The following is a 26,776-nucleotide window of genomic DNA, read 5'->3' as shown; positions in this document are numbered from 1 at the left end:
CTTTTTACGCCTGAGGGACGTCTCAAAGTGCTTCAGACATTATTACCCCTGGTCACTGGGCCTTAAATCATTCCTTAAACCATCTCAGCTTCCTGGGGAGTATACAGCCTGTGCGCAAGCGCTACCTTGGCTAAACCAATCACAAGAACCATCTCTGCCCTAACAGGTACCCATTTACCCCTGAGTGGAAAGAAGCAATTATAGTTAAGTGTCTTGCTCAGGGACACAAGTGTCACAACCGGGATTCTAACCCACACTCTAATAAACAGAAGCACCAGAGCTTGGGTTCGGTGTTCTTAGCCACTTGGCCACGACACAGTGCATTGAACATACAATTCTTTTTGTACGCGACTGATGGATGAGAGATATTGTAATGTTCGTTTTCAATTTTTTAATAACTCCAGCCCTTGATTAATTAATCACTGGCCAAAGACCGAACAGTTATTGGTTAGGACAGCCAAAAAACGCACCCCAGGTACATGTTGTACAAGTACATGTATCAGTTTGAATGATATAAAAAAAAAATTAAAAAACATTTTTATACCTCTTTTTCCTAGTGTCTTCATCCAATTCATGAACCTCCTCCATATTGTTTGGACTCCGCCCACTTGCAATCACCCCCTGCAGTCTACTGGTTACAGGTGCTACGTCTGCAAGGTTGTATTGGCTTCGGTTGGCATACTGCTGCATCGTTGGTGATATCCCAAGTTCTCTTAGATAATTGGCTCGCCAGTCGGGATCAGATTCTACCTGACCGACCAGAGGTGCTCTCGGATCTGGAATGGCATTCTGTTGAGATGACTGATGGTGCGTAGTCGGGGATATGTGTGGTTGAGACTGCTGGTGGGTCCTTTGAGCAACTCCATTTTGATAAGCGGGCGCTGGTTCACTTAGGGTTGCACGCTGTCTTGCAGGTACGCCAGCATCTTGTGATTTATCCTGTCGCCTATTCGACTGAATACCTGATTGCCTGTTTGAAGATGATATAGAGTCTGTACTTGGAGATATGTTTGCTTGAGCGTTCTGTTGAGTCCTTTGAACTCCATTTTGATATAGGTCTGCGGGCTCACTCAGGGTTGCCCGCTGTCTTGCAGATGTGACAGCATCTTGTGGGGTGTCTGGCAGCCTATTCGACTGAATATCTAAGTTCCTGTTTTGAGGTGTATCATAGGCTTGAGTGATACTCTTCTGTGAGCGATGAACAGAATGAGAAGGTCCTACATCAGGTGTTTGTGTCCTTTGGAGAACTCCATTATGATCTGATGGTTCAGTTACACGACGTGGGGTTGCACGCTGTCCTGGAGATACGCCAGCATCTTGTTGGGTATCTTGCCTTCTTTTTGATTGGAGACCTAAGTTCCTGTTTTGAGGTGTACTGTGGGCTTGAATGTTATTCCTGTCAGAGTGATACATGCCTGCTGGTTCACTTCGGGGTGCATGCTGTATTGGAGATACAGCAGTATTTTCTAGGTTACCCTGCTGCTTATTTGACCTGGTACCTGAGTTCCTGTTTTGAGGAGTACTTTGGCCTTGACTGTTAACCCTCTCAGACTGATGACTAGAAGGAGATAGTCCAGCATCAGTTGGCTGTGGCTTCCTTTGCTCATCAGCGCCTGAGATCCTAATCACTGGTTTCCTGAGGGGTACATAGTTACTCTGATAGGAATCAGTGTATCCGGGGGATCGGCCAAGTTCCTGAAGGTGATTCTGTCGCAAGTTTGTATCTGAAGGAATGCTTCCATTTAAAAGTACAGCACTACCTAAAGCTGTACTCTGGTTAACAGGATGATGGTATGCGGGAGAAGTTTGTACATCATTAAGGTACTGACTTCTGTGGCTTCCACCATTGGAGAAACGTATTGCTGAATCAGGTATTCTGAGCTCCTGGCGGTCCTCATATCGCCAGTTTGGACTAGATGAACTCTGATACGTGGATTCTGGATAAACACTTTCCGTGTTTCTGCTGTTAGCTTGATATGGCGATAAACCAAGCTCCCTCAAATGTTCAAGCCTCCAGTTATTGTCAGTATCCTGACCTGGACTCTGATCTTTTGAGAGAGTACTGAAGTTCCTCAAACTTGGATTAGAGGGATAGGGAGAGGAGCGGCTTATCTCATAATCCCTGTAGTCATTAGGTGGGATTATCCCAAGCTCATAGAGGTCATTCAGGCGTTGATTGGTTTCATTATATGAAGTAGGGAAGGATCTTGGATTTTGTTCATGCCCAGAAAACTGTGGTAGCGTGGATGAAAGACCAAAATCGCGTTCAGTTCTGTTCGCTAATTGAGCAGGAGAATGCAGTAAAGATCCGTTCACTATTGCTGGAGAAGCTTCTTGAGAAGATAACCCGAGATCTCTGAGATGCTGTTCTCGCCAGTCATTCTCGTTGACCAGACTATCTTGTTGTGTATTGTATGATCTGCCTGTATGAGATAGAGGCACCTGTCTGGATTGATAAACCCTTGATATGAGTGGACTACTCCTGGTATCGTGGTATAGATTAGAGTGTCGCTCCCTTCTGGTAGAACTCACAGGTGACATTTGTAAGTTTCTGGCAGCTCTTCGAGAGGGTGACCTGACTGAATCTAGTCTGGGATTGCTCATTGATCTTTGTCTCTCAGGATGTCTTGATCGAGGATTAGACAATCTCTTATCTTGTGATCTGATTCCTAAGTCTGATCGTTGGATGATGCTATTAATCACGGCATGCCTTCTTAACTGTTGTTTCTCATAATCGTCCTCCAAAATAGCATCTTCTGCATCCAAGGTTTCGTTTGCAACCTCCAACTCCAATATCTTAAGAGGAGATAATAGCCTCCTACCAGCAGGACGAGATTCTAGGAAGGATTCAGTAATCGTTGATGGGACATCATGCATCCATGTATGGACAGCTGGGTCCAGGGTGTGGTTGGTGCTCCTCCGTCCTGACGCAGAGGTCGTCAGGTTCAGTTGAGGTGAGGAAGAGTAAAGCTTCTTATAATACTCAAGCTCTGGGTCCTCACCTGAAGCCGACAGATACTGAGTTGGCGAATAACCAGCATTCTGGTTAGGAGAGTGGACAGAGCTTCTAGCTGGTAACAAGTGCCTGAGTTCTGGATCACTACGATGCAAGGATTGATTGGAGTGTGAGAGACCACGAGGGAGCGAACCAAACTGGGTCAGATTCTCTGGTTTATGTCGAAGGTCTAACTCACTCCTAGACAATGGATGTCTTGAGGAAAGGGAACCATGATTGGAGTACCGATGAGGCAACCTTGATTGCACAGCAGCATTTGTTGGCTGACTGAAGCTAGCATGGTGACCTGGGATATCATATGTGGGAGGCTGCTCATACCCCATTGAACTCAAGTTAGGTTCAGAATATCCATGTCTAAGATTTGACATTGTATTGTTTCTGGAATTCGGTGAACTGGAGTGGACGGGAGATAAACTGGAGATGTGAGGTTCGTTATTATGAGGTAAGTGAGTAAAATGAGATGGGTCTGGATGCCCTGCAGCTCCTTGGATTCTGATGTACTGTGGATTACGTCCATCAAATTGAGGAGATTGACTCAAGTTCATCAAACTCTGATGTTTTGTTACTGGAGAGCTGCCAATCACATGCTGTGTCTGAGCATTATGACCAATCAAAGGTGATCCACCCTGAGGCTGATGAATATTCATTAAGCTTCCGTGAAAGCTGATTGGTCCTTGTTTAGCATCGTTTACATACTGTCCTGCTAATGGAGACGGAGACTGAGTGTAGGAGTTATTGGAATTAAAGTTTGGCGATGCCCTAATATTTGGATTCTCATTTGGAAATCCATGCTGTTGGAAGGGTCCTTGTTGACGTTTTTGGGTCATGAAATTTGAATGTTGTGTCCTGCTGTACTGATTTGATGGAGTTATTACTTGCTGAACTACACCATAGGATGGTTGATGGCTTCCCAGGGTGATGTTTGAAGGATCCATGGTCAATGGAACATGTTGACCACCTGAATTCCAATCAGGCCTTTGTTGGTGAGGTACATAGTTCTCAGGTAACCTTTCAGCAAGGATGTCTTGGGGTTGATGAGACCGTCCCTGATATTGGTTGCCACTGGATGAAACATCAACACGAAGGCCCTGTGAGGGGTGGGGAGGCACTTGATGATAGAAACTAGTAGATGAACTATCAACTGGTGGTGTCTGTGTTGGGTAAGATGGCCCCTGCTGACGGGCAACACTAGGTGACCCAGGAAGGATCCGTGAGGAAAAAGATGGTCCATCCTGATGGGCAACAGGTGACAGAGGAAGGCTCTGTGATGAGTAAGATGGCCGCTGCTGCTGGTTAACACCAGGTGACTCAGGAAGGATTCTTGAATGGTATTGAAGCACTTGCTGATTGCCAACACCGGGTGACACAGGAAGGCTCTGTGAAGAGTTCAACGGCACCTGAATTACAACAGCAGTGTCATCATCGACATCTATGTCTCCATAAATGCCATAAGTTTGTGCTTGTTCTTGCTGCATGCTTGATGGATTATTAAGAGGTACGGATTGACTACGTGCAAGCCGAGAGGCCTCGAGTTGTCTGATGTTCGGTATCTCACGTTTACGTGTGCCACTGATTTGCTTATTTCGTTGTGTTTTCTGCGCTTTGGATTCACCATGATCAATCTCATCAAGTCCCTGACCCTGTCTGTCACCGTGTCTCTTATAGACTTCACCTGCTTGGCCTAGTCTCCTAATCAGAGGATCATCAGTGTCACTGTCACCCATTGTATCACCGTTTGCGTCACTGTGTCTGTCATTCCTCTGATCTCTCTTCACTCTGGAAAGTGACTGAGAGCTTCGATGAAGTGGTTCGTCGCGATCAAGCTTCTTCTTGTGGTTCTTAGAGGCATTCTTACTCTGCCTCTTTGAAGAAGCTTTCCTTAGTCGCTGGGACTGCTCTGCAGAGTCCAAACTGCTTTCTGATTGAGCTTTCTTAATTTGACCACGAGAGGGCAGAGTTTCACTTTGACAGGATGCGGAGTCGTCAGCCTGATTGAGAAGTTCTGATCGCCATTTCAGCATGTCGACAATGTTGGCACTGGTTGTTTTGTTCTTGTGACTGAGAAAACTTGTCAGGATTGAACATCTGTAGAGACAAAGAATGAAATGGTCTTAATGATTATCGGCATACTTGTTTTATAAGGGACTTGTCATGTAAATGTAGGACATTTATTTTCACTATCACTACCCCAAGTCAGCTTTCCTATTTCAAAATCTGTGGGAGTATGCAGTACTGGCAAACAAATTGATGTTCAGAATGCTTATTTTTCACAAAAGCAATCTCCATTCTGTTCCCATTTAAGGGACAAGTTGCCTTGGATCAGGCGAGTTGGTCTATAAAAAGCAGTTGAATCCGTTTGTTAAAGGCATGGTTAAAGGATGTTCTAAGGGTCTGGGTACTTTTTTGAGTGCCATGTTAGTTCACTATGTATACAATTATATTCAACTTTAAAAACATATTTCTTACCATGCATTTGGTAACAAACAGTTTCAAACAATTTTATAGACCAACTCGTCCTATCCAAGGCAAAGTGTCCCTTTAAAGGCACTAGACACTATTGGTAATTACTCAAAATAATTATTAGCATATCTTTAATTGATAACGAGTAATGGAACGCTATTGATAGCATACAAACACTGTGAGAAACGGCTCCCTCTGAAGTAATGTAGTTTTCGAGAAAGAAGTAATTTTCCACAAATTTGATTTCGAGACCTCATGCAGAATTAGATTTTGAGGTCTTGAAATCAAGCATCGGAAAGCACACAACTTCAAATGACAAGGATGGTTTTTTCTTCCATTATTATCTCGCAACTTCTATAAAAAATTGAGCTCAAATTTTCACAGGTTTGTTATTTCATGCATGGGAAACACATGGTGAGAAGACTGGTCTTTGACAATTACCAATAGTGTCCAGTGTCTTTAAATTCATAGGGGTATTTATTATTCACTGAACCTACCTGTAGGATAAGAGTCTTCCTTTCTTCTTAAGACCAACATCCCCGATCTGCTCAGATATCAATTTCACTTTCTTCAGCTCTTCCTTTGCCAATAGGGGAGATTTATGAAGGAACCTCCTAACATCTTCTTCCCACTGGAGCTGAGACGCCCCTAGATGATCATCCTGTGAATGTGACCTCAGGTCATTGTAGAGGTCACTGAGGTCATGTGGGAGGAACCGTAGGCATTTAATGTACCATCGGCGTGCCTAAACAAAGGAGACAAAACAATATATTTTTATTTGTTATGTCTATGTATTTTTTTTTTAACAAGTTGCCAGACACACAAGGCCTGACATTTCCTCACTCCAATTGGGTTTGTACATCTCCCCATTTGGGGAAATTTTAGTTAACAACATGAAATGAAATGGCCCTGTCAAGTCCTTTTCTCGGGACTACGATAGTGTAGCTGCATTTCAACAGTGGATATGCTTAGGGACCTCCCGCGCGAGAACCAGACTTGAATCAAGTCTAGGTATCTAGAGGCAATTCCAATCCTATGTTTTAATAGCAGTGGGTATTGCAAAGATTTAATATATGTGTAATTTGCAGCGGAGATAAAGTATATTAATTTCAGTTTCACCCCAATACAACGATATGTGTTAGCACTGTATACCAAGTACTTGTTTCACAGGACCTGGGAAAGTACTCAGTATACAGTGCTAACACACATCAGTGTTAACGGGTAAAACCTCAACTAATGTAATATTACTTACATTAATACTATGTTTAATAGGAGTTAAATTTGCATCGGGGATAAAGAAGATTAGTTTTTTCTTTTGGTTTTTACCCATACACCGATGTGTGTTAGCACTGTACATGTATACTCAGTATTTACCCGAGTTCTGTGAAAAAAATCACAGGCATTTTACTCAGCTGGGATTCGAACCCACGACCCTTGCAATTCTAGAGCAGTGTCATACCAACTAGACCACCAAGATTGCCCGGTTGGTAGAGGCTATCACACTGCTCTAAAATTGCAAAGGTCGTGGTTCGAATCCTGCCCAAGTAATATGCCTGTAATTTTTTCGCAGAACTTGGGTACATGTTAGTAGCGAGTATTCGGTGCTAACACACACAGTGTTGTAGCCACGGTGGGCGGTGCTGGGCGGGCCTGCCCAGGTCTCACAATTTTTGCCCAGCACTCTGACAAAAATACATTTTTGCTGCCCAGCACAGAATTTCAAATATTGTCCACTTTGCATTGATCTGAGACACAGCTAATGATGAGGAGGATCAAATGTCACAGAGAAAGAACACAATCAAATAGCCATTCAACTTATTGCATGGCCCCATAACACGAACAGCTTGAGAACATGGCCCCACTTCAGCAATTATGGCCCCATAATTAAACATGAATAATTTTGTTGATCCCCTTGCCCTTGGTAGACTTCCAACAAAATTTGATTTATTGCCCATCACTAAAATTGGTCTAGCTACAACCCTGAACACACATATAGGTGTAAATGGGTACAAACCAAAAATTAAAGACACTGCACACTATTGGTTGTAATTGTCAAAGACCAATCATCTGTGTATCTCAACATATGCATAAAATAACAAACCTATGAAAATTTGAGCTCAATCGGTTGTCCAAGTTGCGAGATAAAAATGAAAGAAGAAACAACCAAAGTTGTCATGATTGTGTGCTTTCAGATGCTTGATTTCAAGACCTCGCATTCTAAATCTAAGGTCTCAAAATCAAATTTGTGGAAAACTAATTCTTTCGCGAAAACTACGTTACTTCAGACAGGCCAGAGGTAGCTGATTCTCACAATGTTTTATACTATCAACAGCTCCCTGTTACTCGTTACCAAATAAGGTTTTATTCTTATAACTGTTTTGAGTAATTACCAATAGTGTCCACTGCATTTAATAATACTATTATCATTATCTAAACCTTACCTTGTTGTAGAGTTGATGAAAGTGATAGACAGACTGAAGAATCTGATGTCGCTTCTTAACAAGTGTCTGAAACTCATCCGATTGATCTTTGAGTGTTTGATTGAGTGTCACAATGTGACTCACTCGACGGTTGTTGAAATCAACGCTCATCCTCTCACCAAGGAGTATTAAATCAGTGGCTTTACCGAGCTTCTCCTAAAAAAGAAAACAAGTCCACTTATCAGAATCCATTGATCTTTGAGTGTTTGATCGAGTGTTACGATGTGACTCACTCGACGGTTGTTAAAATCAACGCTCATCCTCTCACCGAGGAGTATTAAATCAGTGGCTTTACCGAGCTTCTCCTAAAACAAAAAACAAGTCAACTTATCAGAATCCAATGAGACCTACCATAAGTATTTAACAAATTAATGAACAATCAAACTGAAGCACAAATAGGCCGACCATTGTCATATCTCTTCAGTCTCCTGATGTTGACTAGAGCAAGCTGTCGAAATTTTGAGACCAATTTAAGAACTCACTCCGCGGTAGTACAGTTAATAATGAACCGATAAGCTAAAGTAGTAGTTCCAGCCGATTTTCTATACCTTTCTCCCAGGTAGTAGTTAAAAAGCAGGACAGTTCTTTTTCAGAACTGAGAAGTCTCCTGAAAACCGATAAATCTACTCCGCGATACAGCAAGACAGTTCTCTAAAGAACAAACTCAACCTGGCAAGTAGATACACATGGTGATATCACGAACCAAATCAATATGGATTTCACAACTACATACCTTAGCCTTTGGTAGCAGCCCAGTGTCAAAATGATTGTACATCAATTCTGCTTCACTCAGTTTATCAGCAATCACTGCCTGTTGTTTCAAATCTCTCTCCTTCTTAAACTTAAACCACTCCAACAACTGTTGTGGAAACAAAAACAAAAACATTTTTGGAAAGCTCCAACAATTCCGAGTTTGGTAACAGAAAGTCGGTAGAGTACATTTTTCAGGGAGTGAGTGTGCTTACATTTAATTACTTGGATCATTGTAGACATCAGGTTTTTTTTAACTGTTTCGATTGTTTTCATCCTATGTACATAAATGTAGTTGTAGTCAATAAAAATAACCTGAGAAAATTTGGTGGTCGAGTTTTTGAGATATGACCTAAACTCTGGCGAGGATGTTTACACAGGAAGAATACTGCCTAATAGGAAGTAACAATCTGCGCGCAGTAATCTTTTTATACCTAACTTTTCGGGGAATAAAAAGTGATATTTCTTTCCATAACCAGCACTGCGAAGTGAAGCGTTTCTAAAAAAAAAAAAACCTTTCTTTCCAAAACCGCTTTTTACATTGTACACATGTATGTTTTGTATTGCCATTAATTTTCAGTCATTACCAAACGTGTTCAGACCCTTTAAAATGGATGAGCAGTTAAATAGCCTGGCTGGCATACCTTGTTAACATTAGTCGTGTAATCAACATGCTGCATAGCCTGGATGATTCCACCCGACAGTTCGTTCCAATCGTCTTCAATCTTTTTCTTGGCGGAGGTTAATACTCTGTAGCAGCTCTCCACCGCATCTTTGGTTTCCTTGAAGACGGGTTTCTGGGCTAAGACAGTGAAGACGTCTTCCTCCTCGCAGCATGTGAATCGACGGAGGATCTCTTCACATTCATCCAGCACTGGGTCAAGATTCAGCTCCCTGTAATCAAGTAAGGAGTGTCTCAGATAATTATTTTTATACAACATGTACATATACATACATAATAATAATATTGAAGTCTTATATAGTGCACGTATCTACCAATCAAGGTACTCAAGGAGCTGAGTTTTTACAAACTTTCAGAAAGAGAGGTTATTGAAAGTTTTGAATTCTGAGACCCAATTATGTAGCACCTTATAAGGGTTTACAAGGTACTACGGGTCATAATAATAATAATACCAAACAAGGTACTCAAGGCGCTGAGTATACACAAACTTTCAGAAAGATAGGTTATTGAAAGTTTCAAATTCTGAGACCTAATAAATGTACATGTAGCACCTTATAAGGGTTTCCAGCAGCCACTACCAGAAACACCGGGGCGAACCCCTTCTCTTTTTGATTAGTGTACTGGGTTCTTTTACATGTTTTACACAACACATGGGACCAACGGCTTTACGCCCCATCCGAAGGACAAAGCATGGTTAAGTGTCTTGCTTAAGGACACAAGTGTCACGGCTGGGGATTCGAACCAACACTCTGCTAATCAGAAACACCAGAGTTTGAATTCGGTGCTCTTAACGGCTCAGCCACGACACTCCCATATAATTTGACTCCCACAAATGACCGACCGTGTTTGACGACGAGGTAAAAGGAAAACCACGCAATTTCGAGTGATACTTATGTGGATCACTATATTCTACTTTTAAGACATCTTTCTAATCATATGCATTTATAACAAACGGTTACAAATGCTTTTCAAAGACCAACTTGACCGATCCGAGGCAACGTGTTCCTTTAAGGTCGAGGTTAGTACAAAGGTTAGGCAGGTGTTAGGGTTGGGGTTTAGAATCAGTGTTTGGCTTGGATTTAAGAATTAGGATTAAGGCTACCAACCCAACCTCACCTTCTAATATCATTGTATTCATCCTGCACAACATTGAGTGTTTGTTGGAGCTCTCCTTTAGTATTTCCTCCATTAATGTTCATCATTGTTGAGAGTCGATGGAAGGCGTGAGACAGCTTGGTTTGAAATGTCTCAAACGCTGCAAAGAACGGTTCCACAACCTGTCGTCAAAATAAAAAGTTTAGTTCAGTCAGGTGTATTAGTAGCAGTATAATAAAGTGCTCAAAATTAGTTTTTGTCGCCATCCCGACAATATATCACGTGACCAATTCATATGTGTTTTATAAGAAAAATTTTTAATTTTTGTCATGGTTCCTGACCATATAAAAGTAAAAGTTCAACCTTTTTTTCGTTAGAGCGGGTGATACTCTTACAAATACCATTCACTCAGAAAAATCCGTTTTTTTATGTTTGGGGCCAAAAATCTGACATAGCATCTTTAAAGGAACACGTTGCCTTGGATCGGTCGAGTTGGTATTTGAAAAGCGTGCGTAACCGTTTGTTATAAAATACATGGTTAGAAAAATGTTTTAAAAGTAGAAAACAATGATCCACACACATTTGCCTCAAAATTGCGTGGTTTTCATTTTACTTTGCAAATGAACACCGTCGGCCATTTATGGGAGTCAAAAATTTGACTCCCATAAATGACCGACCGTGTAAGTCGACGAGGTAAAAGGAAAACCACGCGATTTAAAGTGATACTTGTGTGGATAACCCAGTCTTCCTTACCTTTCTAAAGACAACCCAGTCTTCCTTACCTTTCTAAAGACAACCCAGTCTTCCTTACCAATCTAAAGACAACCCAGTCTTCCTTACCCTTCTAAAGACAACCCAGTCTTCCTTACCCTTCTAAAGACAACCCAGTCTTCCTTACCCTTCTAAAGACAACCCAGTCTTCCTTACCCTTCTAAAGACAACCCAGTCTTCCTTACCCTTCTAAAGACAACCCAGTCTTCCTTACCCTTCTAAAGACAACCCAGTCTTCCTTACCCTTCTAAAGACAACCCAGTCTTCCTTACCCTTCTAAAGACAACCCAGTCTTCCTTACCCTTCTAAAGACAACCCAGTCTTCCTTACCCTTCTAAAGACAACCCAGTCTTCCTTACCCTTCTAAAGACAACCCAGTCTTCCTTACCCTTCTGAAGACAACCCAGTCTTCCTTACCCTTCTCAAGACAACCCAGTCTTCCTTACCCTTCTCAAGACAACCCAGTGTTCCTAACCCTTCTAAAGACAACCCAGTCTTCCTTACCCTTCTGAAGACAACCCAGTCTTCCTTACCCTTCCGAAGACAACCCAGTCTTCCTTACCCTTCCGAAGACAAACCAGTCTTCCTTACCCTTCTAAAGACAACCCAGTCTTCCTTACCCTTCCAAAGACAAACCAGTCTTCCTTACCCTTCTGAAGACAACCCAGTCTTCCTTACCCTTCCGAAGACAAACCAGTCTTCCTTACCCTTCTAAAGACAACCCAGTCTTCCTTACCCTTCTAAAGACAACCCAGTCTTCCTTACCCTTCCAAAGACAAACCAGTCTTCCTTACCCTTCTGAAGACAACCCAGTCTTGGTGAGAGTACTGCAGATAGCCACCTAGTTCAGTCGTTAGATGAGACTTCTCGATATAGTTGTATAACTCCATCTCATCGTCTACACCAACGCTCTAAAAAGAACCAAAAGAGACTTGGGGTTAAACAATAATCATCACTGGGACATCTGCTCTGGATTTCAAATTTCAGGGTTCTAATCCTGCCCTCGTACGTAGCCTTATATGCATTATCACGACCATGCTGTTATTGTATATTTGGTTTGCGGTAACACCATGTGTGTATCTACCAGCCAGGTAGAGTTGTTCTTAGGGAACTGTCTTGCTTTATTATACTGCCGCGGAGTAGATAATCGGAGGTTCAGGAGACTTCTCAGTTCTGAAAAGAACTGTCCTGCTTTTTAACTATTACCACAGTGCAGATGGTATAGAAATTATACTGAACTTCTACTTTAGCTTATAGGATCGTAATTAACTGTACTGCCACATCTGTGTTTTGGCAGCCAGCTAGAAAGTGTATGCAACCATTACTACGCGCCTTTTTGCCTGGCGAATACAGTGTTTTGTCAACAGAGGGCGGCCTGAAAGTAAACATAGGTCACATCCTCTATAGAAATGCAAGCTTTCTGTATTAAATTCAGTCACATCCGAGAAGCAGCTGGATTGTTTCGTCTCCTGAAGACGTTAGACAGTGAACAACAACAAACACAACCACAGCCGCAACAAAATCATAAAAAATCCACACTTCTTAAAAAGTTTGAGAGGTAGTGCTTTCTGCTCTACCAGCCAGGCTTCTGATGGATGACAACCAAGCATAGAATTTTATTGTAGCCCACACCTTGATGTGGCGACTTGCATAAACGAAAAAGGAAAAATAAAAATTTTAAAGGCAGTGGACACTAGTGGTAATTACTCAAAATAATTATCATCAAAAATCCTTTCTTGATTACAAGTAATGGGGAGCTTTTGATAGTATAAAACATTGTGAGAAACGGCTCCCTCTGAAGTGACTTAGTTTTCGAGAAAGAAAGAAATTTTCCATGAAATTGATTTTGCGACCACAAGTTTAGAATTTGTGGTCTCGAAAACAACCATCTGAAAGCACATAACCTTGTGTGACAAGAGTGTTTTTTCTTTCATTATTATCTTGCAAGTACATATGATGACCGATTGAGCTCAAATTTTCACTGGTTTATTATTTGATCCATTTGTTGAGATACACCAACTGTGAGGACTAGTCTTTGATAATTACCAATAGTGTCCAGAGTCTTTAAAGGAACACGTTGCCTTGGATCGGACGAGTTGGTCTATAAAAAGAGTCTGTAACCCTTTTGTATATAATGCATACACCATTGCTGGAAAGACGTTTTTAAAAGTAGAATACAATGATCCACACAAGTTTGCCTTGAAATTGCGTGGTTTCCTGTTACTGTGCGAACTTACACGGTCGGCCATTTATGGGAGTCAAAAATTTGAGGTAAAAGGAAAACCGTGCAATTTCGAGGCATGTCTGTATGGATCATTGTATTCTACTACCCATATCTTTCTAACCATATGCATTTTATAAAAAACGGTTACAAACGCTTTTCAAAGACCAACTCGACCGATCCAAGGCAACGTGTTCCTTTAAGACAACTCAGTACCTGGAAGAAGGGAGGCACGATATTCTTGTTGATCTTCTTTTTGCTATCTCTGAGTGATAGATGTGTCATGGCGTCTTTATGCGTTTTCTTGTTCAATGGTAGAATCACGTACAACACACATGTTCCTATAGCACCATTCATTTCTGCCTGTGTACAGAATTCAAAATAATATACAAAAAAGTTCAAGTAATCGTTTATTCGACTAACAAAAAATCAAGATAATAAGGTAATCGTTTAAGAAATGGTATCGCGATATTCGATTACTGAGATATCGCCCAAGCTTATTTGAATACATGTACATGTACATGTCCGGGAGTTTTGGCTGGTAACCGAAATCTGGTTAGCATAATTGGTGTTGTACCATAGAGTTATATATAAGAACTAGAGCGCGCACTGGCCTATATACGCGCCCCGGTATGCGAGCAGGCGGCCATTTTCTAAGTTGATAAAACAGCTATCTCACAGTGGTGTTTGTGCGGCCATTTTGTAAGTTGAACAAACAGCATCGCGTGAGCGTTCAATAAAAAAAACCATTTCATATTCAATGCGCGTGCAGAATGACGCGCTTGTCATCTTGCGGTCCCGTGGCGTTTGTGCACGAAGCATCACTCGTGCGCCCTCTAGTTCTTATATATAACTCTATGCTGGTAACCGAAATCTGGTTAGCATAATTGGTGTTGTACTGAGCTACTGTTTGTGCTCCAGGCGCTCCATGAAAATGAGTCTTGCCCAGGGTAATTTAACCTCCATCCCTAGACAAATTACACATTATACGGCGACTGTAATACTTGCAAATCTACTGGTACTACTACTAAGTACATAGCATACATTTAATTGATATGTGAATGTAGTGGTTATATGTAAATGTAGACTTATACATTCTACATGTACTGTTACATGTACTTTTATGTATCTAACTTCTCACGATGCAAACAAGTAATTAAATTTGAAGGACTGTCAAATTCTGAATAAATTCAGCACCAATATGACCAGTGGCACAAGCACAAGTATAATACAGACAACAAATTATTCCTTCGGTGTGTATGCTTATTTAACGGGTGTATGTACTTTTTGTAGGACAAAAAACACAATGTCCACAGATTTACATGTACACTAAACTACACATCAGTTTGAAGATTTAATGATAGTAGAAAGCTTCTCTGAAAATATTACGTGCTGAGGTGCTGTAGTTTTTTGGGAAATGAGTAGAACAATGTCATGAAAACAATTTTACTCTCACGAGACTAAAATTATTTTAAGTATTTACAAATGTATTTTCATGACATTGTTTTACTCATTTCTCAAAAACTACAGCACCTCAGTAAGTAATATTTGAAGGGAAGCTTTCCACTATCATTATCTTCAAACCCTGTAAGTTTAATGTAAGTCTATGGACATTTTGAAAAAAGAACCCAATTCAATTCTGGCACAGGTTTTCACGGATGCAACGAGGCAATTGCTTTGATGCCCTTAAAAAACTTCTTCAAAAGGTGCCCTTTACCAGAGAGAAAATGCCTTGGTGCCCTTACCATTTAAAAAATGCACGATACAGGCCTGATGATGTTAAAGGCAGTGGACACTATTGGTAATAACTCAAAATAATTATTAGCATAAAACCTTACTTGGTAACGAGTAATGGGGAGAGGTTGGTAGTATAAAACATTGTGAGAAACGGCTCCCTCTGAAGTGGAGTAGTTTTCGAGAAAGAAGTAATTTTCCACGAATTTGATTTTGAGACCTCAAGTTTAGAATTTGAGGTCCCGAAATCATGCATATGAAAGCACACAACTTTGTGTGACAAGGGTGTTCTTTTCTTTCATAGTTATCTCGCAACTTCGACGACCAATCGAGCTCAAATTTTCACAGGTTTTTAATGTTATGCATATGTTGAGATACACCACGTGAGAAGACTGGTCTTTGACAATTACCAATAGTGTCCACTGTCCACTGGCTTTAACTTCACAGTTCACATTCTAACGCGAAGGAACTCTATAAATTCTGTTATTGTCATTATTTTTTTAACCGCATAGGAAACTGACGGCCAGTTAATTTTGAAATGATTTGGGGTTGAGCAAAGAAAAATCTATACATTCAACAAGCAAAATATCAAATCGTTGTAAGGGGGAAAACAGTATTCAGTTTTAAATGTTAGTATTCAGCACAATCCTATAATGGCACCTTCTTTTGACTTAACTTGACTTCATATACATAAAAATATTGACACGAGATCTCTTCTCGACAAATCAGAATAAACAGACTGTCACAAGTATCTACATGTATGAATGAAGTTTTTAATGTTAACTGGTACTTCTTGATACATCATATCATACATACCTGTAGACTGTTGAGCGTCGATTTCATGAAAATAATAAAATCCAAGACAGAGAATCGTAGATCCGTCACAAACGCAAAACCCCTCTGTCTGTCCTTAGGCCTAAAGACATGAAACAAAAGAAATTCAAAACTATTTTAAAAACACTTGAGTTTCAGTTTCTTGGTTGATCGTTGTTTTGTAACCACGGTGTGTGGTAAAGGTTTGGGTAGTCTTGGTGTGAGACGTTTTCTTGTTTTTCTTTCACACACAGCGCCAACTCACCAACAGCATCGACCGCCTGTTTACAATCACCTGACTAAGTTCGTGGACAAAGCCGGGTGAGTGTATAATAATGGGCAGTCCAGGGCTGTATGCTTTATTTTTGAAATGGCAAGGGCACCAAGGCATTTTCTCTTTGGCAAAGGGCACCCTATGAGGAAATTAAAAATTTCTACTGGAGCATTTCTAGGGCACCAGGGCAATGAAGTATCAGGCCTGCAGTCAATGCGGGTGCTGTTGCTGAGTTGGTCGAGCGTGCGTTAAAGGAAAACAAGAAACGTCTTGCACTAATTCTTGGGTTTGGGCCAAGGAGGGGGGAGAGGGGGTCCAAATTTACATTTAACTTACAGGGTTTGAAGATAACGATAGTGAAAAGCTTCCCTTTAAATATTACTAACTAAGGTTGTGTAGTTTTTGAGAAATGAGTAAAACAAGTCACAAAATAATTTTGGTCTCATGAGACCAAAATTATTTTAGCATGTAAAATCCCCTTTAAAAACAGCTATGATATTATACCAAAACCATAGCATAACTGGTTAATACATTTTTACATGCTATACTGAGACGAAAGTTATTACTTTTACTCATTTCTAAAAAACTACAGCACCTCAGTAAGTAAAATTGCAAGGGAAGCTTTCTACTATCATAATCTTCAAACTGTGTAAGTGTAATGTAAATCTGTGGACATTGTGTCTTTTGTTAGGAAAAAGTACATATACCCGTTAAAGTTCAACCTACTCTTTAATAATTTGTTAATGTTTAAAAGCACCTCGGAGTTGGTTCGTCCCAAGGTGCTCAATAAATCTATTAACTATTGTTATTATTACAATAACTCACCGTGTGATATCGATGTAATATCTCAGTAAAATATCCATCCCACTTGCTTTGACCTTCGACTCTAGTATCCCATGATACTTTGCAGGGAAGGTGATGATTGGTCGACCATACTGGTCCCGCCCTCCTAGAAACAAACCAATAACATTAATAATCAGTATAAATTTTCTCTAATAGTGCCCCCTGAGCACTTTTGTGGATTTGTGCGCTCTATAAGACCTTGTTATTAATATTATTATTATTATTATTATTATTATTATTAAGTCTGGTTTGCGGTAACATCATCATGATGAGTGTATCGTACTTGCTACATGTAGGTAGAGTTTGTTCTTAATAGAAAACTTTCTTTATTCTACTACAGGGGAGTACATTTTATCAGATTATCGGGGGACTTGTCAGTTCTGAAAAGAACTGCTTCATGCCTTTTAATTAATTACCGTTGAGACCAATTCAAGAACTGACTCCGCGGTAGTGCAATGTAGTTTTGAGATACACCAAGTGAGAAGACTGGTCTTTGACAAATACCACTGTCTTTAATTCCAATTAGCCTCGAAGTGTGAGGCCAGATGTCAGAGCTACAATTTATATTTAAAGCCATTGGACCCTTTCGGCAAACAGTATTGTCCAAGGCCTACACTTCATGTATCACAACTTCTATATCAAATATCAAACCTGTGAAAATTTGGGCTTAATCGGTCATCGGAGTCGGGAGAAATAACGAGAAAAACCCACCCTTGTATCCGCGCATTTCGCCGTGTCATGACATGTCATGTGTTTAAAATAAATCCGTAACGAGAATTGATATTGTTTTACTGTTTTCTCAAAAAGTAAAGCATTTCATGGAATAATATTTCAAGAGAAGTATTTCACCACTACCTTCTGTAAACCCTGCAAGTTATTTTTAAATCTGTGAACTTTTTTTTGTTTTCTGTACCGAAAGGGTCCAATGGCTTTAACATTATGGTTATGAATTGCACAAATCAAGGAATGTCTACTCAACAAGTTGCTGCTGTACCTGTGAGAATGGCGACCTCCGACATGATGATGTCATCTTCAGGCATCTTGGGAGCATGACTGAAGAAAAACTGATCATCTGAAAGAAAACAACAAAACATTTCAATATTTTGGAGAACAGTCCTGGGCCCAATTTCATAGCGCTGCTAAGCACACAAATTTGCTTCCTTGATAAAAACAGGATTACAAACCATCATTTCCATTTGTTGCATTATTGCTTGTTATTTGTATTCAGCTGTTGTTTGTTTATCCTCAAAACCACATAGAAATTTGGTTGATTAATCTGTTTTTATCAAGGCAAAAATTTCATGCTAAGCAAATTTTTGTGCTTAGCAGCGCTATGAAATTGGCCCCTGATACTGCATGGAGGCAACAAGGCGATTGCATCCATGCCCCATGGTCATTGCAGGCCTGTACATATGCATGCTTCGTTTTTTGAAAGAACAAGTGCACCTACCATTTTCTCTTTGGTAAAGGGCACCAAGGCAATATGGGGAAATTATCAATTTCTACTGGAGCATTTCAAGGGCACCAAGGCAATGGCCAGGGGCAATGAAGGCAATCGCCTTCGTTGCCTCCGCGAAGTACGTATCAGCCCTGTCATTGCCTTGGTGCCCTTTGCTCTGACAGGAAAAATTTACAGTTTTCTCATAGGTTGCCCTTACCAGGGAGAAAATGCCTAAGTGCCCTTGCTCTTGCAAAAAGGAAGCTTGACAAGAACGTATGTTAAATTTGAAATTTTTTGCATCGGGGATAACAAATATTCATTTTGGTTTATAAATAACCCATATTCACCGATGTGTGCTAGCACTGTATACTCAGTACTTACGTGAGTTCTGTGAAAAACATCTCTAGGCATATTAGGGTGGGACGAGTTCTTAAACTGCCATTCAAACCATGCAATAAAAGGCCATCACCTGCGTCTCAGGTCTTTATCGCATGGCAATGTCCCTGCCGATTTTAAATTTTCACTGATTTGAATGAATTCATTTGGCATGTATGCCCTATACATCTATTTAACAAAATAGCCAATAGGAGTCTAGTGCACTAGACTCCTGATCTGGCTATTTTAAACGGATCAAAGTTTTCATTTTAACACCTCAAACCATTTTAAATACAATAAAACTACATTGGTCATTTTGCCCAATAGCCTATACCCCAATAACAATCAGTGATTTTAAATACAGCTTAACTCAACAATAGGATTTGTATTACTAAACTCAGTAGGCAGGCAATTTAACATGGATGATTGCTCAGTGCAAACACAATGGGAGTTTAGTCAATGCTTGTAACTGACAACATTGGGTTCTGTAAACAGTTTGTACAGTAATGTAAATGTACAAGGCTACAACCCTCCATCCTCCACACAAAGAATCTAGGCACCCTGCTGGTATGAATGTTTTTTTTTGTCAGTCCTTGCCAAGAGGGCCCAATTTCATAATGTCTGCTAAGCACAAAAATTTGCTTGGCATGAAATTTCTTCCTTGATAAAAACAGGATTATGGACAAAATTTCCATCTGTTCCATTACTGCTTGTTACTGGTATTTAGCTGATGTTTGCTCATCCTAAAAATCATGTGGAAATTTTGTTGGTAATCCTGTTTTTATCAAGGCATAAATTTCATGCTTAAAGCAAATTTGTGTGCTTAGCAGCTCTATGAAATTGGGCCGAGGTTTTATCACACAGGACCCCAGCATGAACCGTCAATGGAGGAATAAAAATAATATTTAGACTATTTTCTTTCTCCATGGTTGAACCATAGAGCCAGGACCTTCCTCTATACAAGTCTGACATGCCCGAGTATGAGTGGACCCTTAAAAGAAAAGAAGCTAAAAAACTGCATGATAAAAAAATAAAAAAACAATTTTCGTGCAACGTCAGTGAGCGCGTGTCATGCATTTACGCTGGTCGAAATTGACAACCATTTATCCAGTAAATAAGCAATTAACTCATTGTTTTTTGCACATTATTGTTGCCAAGCTTATAAGGTATGCCAATCTGGTATATATAAGAAATTTAAAAAAAAATCAGAAACTAAATGGCCTTACATGTATTTTATAAAAAAGCATGCAAGATTGTGAGTGTTTTGCTGTTAATTTATGTTCTGAAGTAAAATTAATACATTATTTGTTCAATTAAAAACACTGGACACTATCGATAACTGTCAAAGACCAGTCTTCTCCCTTGGAGTATCTCAACGTATGCATAAAATAAGAAACCTGTGAAAATTTGAGCTCGATTGGTTGTAAATGTTGCGAGATAGGCCCTTTAGACATACGAAAGAAAAAACACCCTTGTCACACCATTGAGCAAGGAACAGAAGGAGTTACAACTAATGTGTGCTACCGCGGGCGTATAACGACAAGCGCTAATCGGCAGAAACATCTGTGGGCGCATTTCCTAACGAGCGAAGTATAAAGAAAATACAGGTAGCTACCTAGTTACGCCACAGAAAATTTCAAACAAACAAAACAACATGTTTACAACAACAACTGGACATTGCAGTTAATTTTATTACAGCAGCCACAGCCAGGAACACCGGGGCAAACCCCTTCTCTTTTTCGAAAAGTGCACTGGGTTCTTTTACATGCGTTACACAACACATGGCACCATCGGCTTTACGTCCCATCCGAAGGACGAAAGTAGGTTATTATGCTAACAATTACACTCAAGAATGCTTGCCGCTGAATTCTGCGGCTACGATCACCATTCTCTGTTTACAGCACAAGCTCTGAGTTTCTGCGCTAGCTGTGTCAGAGAAGAAATCCCATGTAACTTCAAGTACACATACGCATGGGCGCGTATTAGTACTTTTTATTTAAGCAAAACATCCCTGCTAAGCTTTTGAAGGGCGAGTTGCCTGCGTATAGTTCCAGGCCTGTTATTAAATATTATTTGAGCAAAAAAAAGTAATCTGTAAATATATTGGCCAATTAAAACTAACCTTTGAAGTGTACAACTTTTCTCTGCTGGCTGAGCATATCATCACACTCTCCGATCAATTTGGTACCTACAACTTTTGAATCCACAGTGCAGTCTTGACGCAAAACTTTCTTGCGATATTGCAAATTTTATTATAGTCCAAGCATCTTGTGTTAATTCAAGTCAGTTAGGCCTATGGTGCGACACAAGGCTCTTTTTGATGGTTCAAAAAAGACAAAAGGATACCACAAAACACCACGAAAAACAAAAGGATACCACAAAACACCACGTTGATTCGAGCCATAGAACAACACATCAGAATACACGATGATAGATGTAGATGCAGTTAATTGGACTACTTCAAATTACAAAATGTACATCCCTCTAAGCAATTCATCGATGCATGCAGTTGAAGATTTTCATTGTATAGCGACACAAAATCCTACAAAAATGTATTCCCAATTTGCTACTCAATACTGGCACTCTGATGCACTGAATACAAGAGTCTACAAATTGAAATTTGACTCCATAAAATTCATTGGTGTATTACTCGCAACAACTTTCCCTGTGTAGCGACACAAAATGCTACACAAAACGTATTCAGTTACTACTCAAATATCACGATCTGCAACTCAATATTGGAATTCAGTGTGAGAACTTTGGCAGTCGTAAAAGTCATGGGTGTACACAGTGACCGATTTCCATTGCAGAGCAGCGCAAAATGCTACACAAAGCTGCACTCAGTTACTACATTTACTCAAATATCAAGATTTGCTAACCACAAAACACAACATTTTGCTAAGTAGAATTCCCAGACGAAATCTTCCACGCGTATGATCCAGACAAGTTCAAAGCAGCACAATTTTCACTACATTCGTAGATCGTAAAACTGGGTGATGGCAAACTCCGCTCAAACCCATTTTATGCAAAGCCTAATTCCTACAGTATTTGTCACTCTGCATTGTTTTGAGGTTTTATTCAATTTCTATTGTGGTCATGCTAATGTCATGCACTGATTAGGCAAAGTAAAAAAAAACATGTTTACAAACCCGCCCGCTCCCTTTTTCAGAGGCCGCCTCCTCCTTCTTTTTTTTCTTCTTTTTGTTATGATTTTTTTTGTTTATTTTTTATTTTTTAATCATTCTTTTTTGTAAATGGAAAAAAAGTATGCTTTTTAACGGTCTCATCAAGAAAATACTTTAAAATGTTTCGGGCAGTCATTAATTAAAAAAGGTCCTCTTCCTTTTTTTTTTTTTTTATAGAAAGCTGGACGCCAAACATGTTTCTTTTTTTACTCGGCCTTAACCCTCTTTACTATACTATTGGTTGCAGCTGTTAGGAGCAACACCCTTGTTTTCCATTTATTTCCAACGTGACTAAATACCATAATTGTGTGATATTGATTATTTTATTCCAATTATAAATTCTCACTGTCATGTGGGATGTAACCTGTAGACCAAAGCTTGCATTGATGCAATGTACTGGTGTAATGCACACAAACTATTAACAGTTTGTTTTGTTTTAAAGGCAGTGGACACTATTGGTAATTACTAAAAATAATTATTAGCATAAAACCTTTCTTGGTGACGAATAATGGGGAGAGGTTGATGTTATAAAACATTGTGCGAAACGGCTCCCTCTGAAGTGCCATAGTTTTTGAGAAAGATTTAGAACTAGAGGTCTCGAAATCAACCATCTAAACGCAAACAACTTCGTAAACGCAGAATCCGGCTAGCGCAGAAACTCAGAGCTTGTGCTGTAAACGGAGAATGGTGATCGTAAACGCAGAATCCGGCTAGCGCAGAAACTCAGAGCTCGTGCTGTAAACCGAGAATGGTGATCGTAAACGCAGATTTATATGTTTAAAAAATATATAAAGTTGTTTGGGGGGCTGACTCCGCCTACCCCTTTTGTGACGTCAACGGAGAATGGTGATCGTAAACATAAGAGTATTAGTAATTGTTTGTCACGATTTATATGTTTAAAAAATATATAAAGTTGTTTGGGGGGCTGACTTCGCCTACCCCTTTTGTGACGTCAATCGACGCAGACTTTGCCTGCAATGCGTATAGTAAACACACATGCAAAGTATATGTACGTCCAGGTCGTGAGTTGGTACATTTCAAATAGTGTTTTTCTGCATTCAGCAGCAATACACCTGGTCGGCATTGCCGGAAAAAAACAATTTTTTTTTGTTTTTTAAACGTACAAACTCACGACTTGGTCCGTACATGTACTTTGCAATTGTATTAACTCTACGCATTACAGGCAAAGTCTGCCTCGATTGACGTCATGAACAGTGCCCTCTCGGGTCGGGGTCTACTCTTAAATTTGTAAATAACATAAGAACTGATTGTTTAAACCCTTAGTTAACTGTTTATTCACATTCACATTCCACTCATCAAAACACATATATTAGTGTTTTTCCTTTCATTATTATCTTGCAAGTTCGATGACCAATTGAGCTCAAATTTTCACAGGTTTGTTATTTTATGCATATGTCTGTATGTTGAGATACACCAACTGTGAAGGCTAGTCTTTGAGTAATTACCAATAGTGTCCACTGCCTTTAAGCTCCACAAATACCTTACTGGAAAATACTTATGGTGAAGCGCCTTGAGTGTCACTGAGTGAGATATTAATGAGCGTAAAAAGAAGCCACTATTATTTGTTATAAATTAATATTATTATTAGCAGCATGATTTGAATGACTGTCGAAAGAGCAGGTGAAAAAATCACGAAAATCAATAAATTACGTCACAGAAAGAACAGTGGAATGAATAGGCCTTACCAGTGTTTTTAAAGATGAAGCACAAATGTTTACCCGCGACTAGGCCTGGGCGAATTATTTGAATATCTGGTTAATGGCGAATAGGTTTTCCTATCCGTAACCGCGAATGCCTTTTTTTTCTTAACCGGATATCCGCATAGGGCGCGAATATCTATTTACAAACCGGATAATTCTGTAATTACAACCGAGTAACCGGATATTCTTTAATATCCGAATATCCGCGGACGTCGGGCGACAACTGATATGAATGTTTTGTCTGAATCCTTATGAAACTTCTATTAAGACAGCATAAAACAGCATATATTAAGTATTTAACTATGCTCACCTCCGTGAAGAGTTAAAACAATGACATTTCTGACGTAATTTGTTCAAAGATTACAAAAGTTTTCCTTCACGTAGAGTCAATGACGATCAAAAGAAAAAGCAAATCGCCATCTTTAAATTAGATCCGGTCATTTTTATGAATGAACCGAGTGACACTGTCTAAAACTAATATCAATCCGCCCAAAAGATCTCATTCACAAACGAACAGCGCCCTCTAGCGGCAAAAAAAATATATATATTTTTTTTAAACAGCGCCCTCTAGCGGCGAAAAAACTATTCGAATATCCGGTTAATTTCGGATAGTTGGCCAGTGGTATCCGAATAACAAAATTTCACTATTCGCCCAGCACTACCCGCGACACACAGGTTTGGCCAATGAACGGCCTTTATTACCTCTAGGTGAGCATTAGGGCACTCTACTGGTGACATCACCACATTGGCATTGTCTATTCTGCGCGTCACCAAATGCATGTGACATTTTACCGCGTCCATGGTGAACCGATATTTTTTCTGCACAGGCAGTGGAGTGCATACATGAATGCGGCCGATCGAGGTATTATGTATAATTCTATGATCAAACCAGGAACGCTGTGAGCCCTACACAATGTCATAGCAACAAAGAAGTTTAAATTTGATACCAAGATAGAGCTTTATACCCAGGATCCAATTTCACCTGCACTTTGAAAAGCACAAAAAGCAGTTTTAAAAGCACAAGTTAGTAGGCTGGTGCCCACGTGTAAAGCGCTTGGTGACCAAGTGACCAAAAAATAAAGCGTTGAGCATATTATTGAGAAGTTAAAAACAACAGTGGGTACCGGGCAGAAAATGTCCTTTTGTGAAGATGTTTTTTAATTTAACTCAACAAAAAGGCCATACAAGCATCATGAATGTATGTGTGGTGGAAGTTTCTGGTGTGTAGTACAAAGGAAATTTTAGTTATTGATGGCGAACGGTCGTAAAACTTTCACCTATCAACGCCGATTTTAAAAACGTAAAGCTAAGGAGGTCCAAAATATTAGACCCCTATAAGGCTCACGGGGGAGCCTTAAATAGTTTCTAAAAGTAGGTTGATTATAGCCCCATAAATTGTTCAAATCCACTGGACAATTGGTACAAAAATCTTTCGCTTTTTTATGTCGGGTTCCCATAACCACCTAATGACTTATCAATAATGGTGCGATCAATTGCTACAATTGAACTTTGAAGGAACCTGATCACTAGTTATGAGATCGTGTGTGTGCTTCAAAAGCGAGCAAGTTGCAAAGATCGTTGAGAAAATTCACACGCAAAATTCGTTTCATTTTTACCTAAAACGTGTGTAGTTTATTTGAACAAATCAAGGCATAGAGCTATCTACAATTTCAGAAAATTAGATCAGTAAGTTTCATAATGCAGATCGTTGTGGAAGGGTTTTTTCAAAAAGCGAAAGGATTTTGATATCAGACGTGCTGGGGCCAAGGATACAGAGTGGATCAGACTGATTTATGGGGCCTGGTTGATTAGTAAAGTTACATGATTGTAGACACATGAATTCAAGAAGATATTTTTATTTTTTTATAAACAATTACACGTAGGATACTTTAATACGATTGATAAAATTACGAATACTCTGGTAACGTGAAACGACTGGAACAGCCTACCCTCACAATATACAGAAATAGTTAATGCTATAAGTAACTGAAAATTTTCAAGACTTTGCTAAACAGACATTGGGCAAAAATTCCAATGATAGAATAGCGAAGTGGCGTGATACTTCAAACATGTCAAAGTTCAAGTGGTGGGCGTATACATTACAAGTTAAATTGGAAAAGTTTCCGTATGGCGCCACCACTTTTTCATTCGAAAGAAAATAATATAGTATCTAATTTACCTGATTGATATATATCCCTTTTTGTAAAAATGAGTGAAAAAGTGGTGGCGCCATACGGAAAGTTATCCGTTAAATTATCCAAGCCTCCTAAATAGAGTTTTGTGGAGACGATAGCGGAACGAACCTCATAGCTCTAGAGAGTAGACATGGTAGACCAAGTCTTAGAACCAGAGCCCGAGGTTCCGTTAGTATATCCTAACTAATATTAAAAAACATAACAATTACAAAATACCTTCGCTTTCTTCACGTTCTTCCATGATGAGTTCACCGTTTTACAGACTTATGTTGCTTCTTCCTTCATTCAAAATAGTCAGGACAACAAATGAAATTGGGGCCATAATTGCCGATGGATTGGCGACTGAACAAGAAGCTGTCATCAGTCAGTGAGATTGAGAAAGTCAATTAGGTGTTTACTGTTGGTGTGCCGATCACAATGTGCATGAGCTAGAAAGATGATGATTGTGTGTGTAACTTAACTGTAATCCACGTATTTTCTGTGACAGTTTATTCGTATAACGAAATGTTGCTGGTCATGTGGTGGTAGCATAGAGACTGGTGGTAGTGTACACTTGCTCTGTCAAGTCTTTAACGGTGACCCGCTCTAAATTTTGTTTAACCATAACGGATGGGTAAACATGTGTACAAACAATAAAACATTGTTGTTGTCAGTTGATGATACACGATGATTCAACGAACTACACACATAAACAGTTTACATTGACGATGTGATGGCCTT

General features: G+C 39.7%; 1 protein-coding gene across 1 annotated transcript in view; it reads right to left on the bottom strand.

The window, feature by feature from the left end:
• The window catches only part of LOC139942563 (uncharacterized), a 38,093-nt gene extending 11,363 nt beyond the window's left edge, over positions 1-26,730 (bottom strand). The window contains exons 1-12 of the mRNA XM_071939408.1: positions 26,273-26,730; positions 18,134-18,211; positions 17,122-17,245; positions 16,026-16,125; positions 13,692-13,838; positions 12,049-12,165; positions 10,505-10,665; positions 9,351-9,600; positions 8,690-8,815; positions 7,918-8,112; positions 5,974-6,221; positions 545-5,101 (exon numbers count right to left, since the gene is read on the bottom strand). Coding sequence (XP_071795509.1) covers positions 545-5,101; positions 5,974-6,221; positions 7,918-8,112; positions 8,690-8,815; positions 9,351-9,600; positions 10,505-10,665; positions 12,049-12,165; positions 13,692-13,838; positions 16,026-16,125; positions 17,122-17,245; positions 18,134-18,211; positions 26,273-26,297 — 6,128 coding nt within the window. The 5' untranslated portion in view covers positions 26,298-26,730. The remainder of the gene's footprint in view (positions 1-544; positions 5,102-5,973; positions 6,222-7,917; positions 8,113-8,689; positions 8,816-9,350; positions 9,601-10,504; positions 10,666-12,048; positions 12,166-13,691; positions 13,839-16,025; positions 16,126-17,121; positions 17,246-18,133; positions 18,212-26,272) is intronic.
• Between the last annotated feature and the right edge of the window lie 46 nt (positions 26,731-26,776).

The sequence above is a fragment of the Asterias amurensis genome, chromosome 10, assembly GCF_032118995.1.
Source record: "Asterias amurensis chromosome 10, ASM3211899v1".
Classification (NCBI taxonomy): domain Eukaryota; kingdom Metazoa; phylum Echinodermata; class Asteroidea; order Forcipulatida; family Asteriidae; genus Asterias; species Asterias amurensis.
Note: the sequence above shows the minus strand (reverse complement) of the source record. Positions and strands in the feature narration are given on the sequence as shown.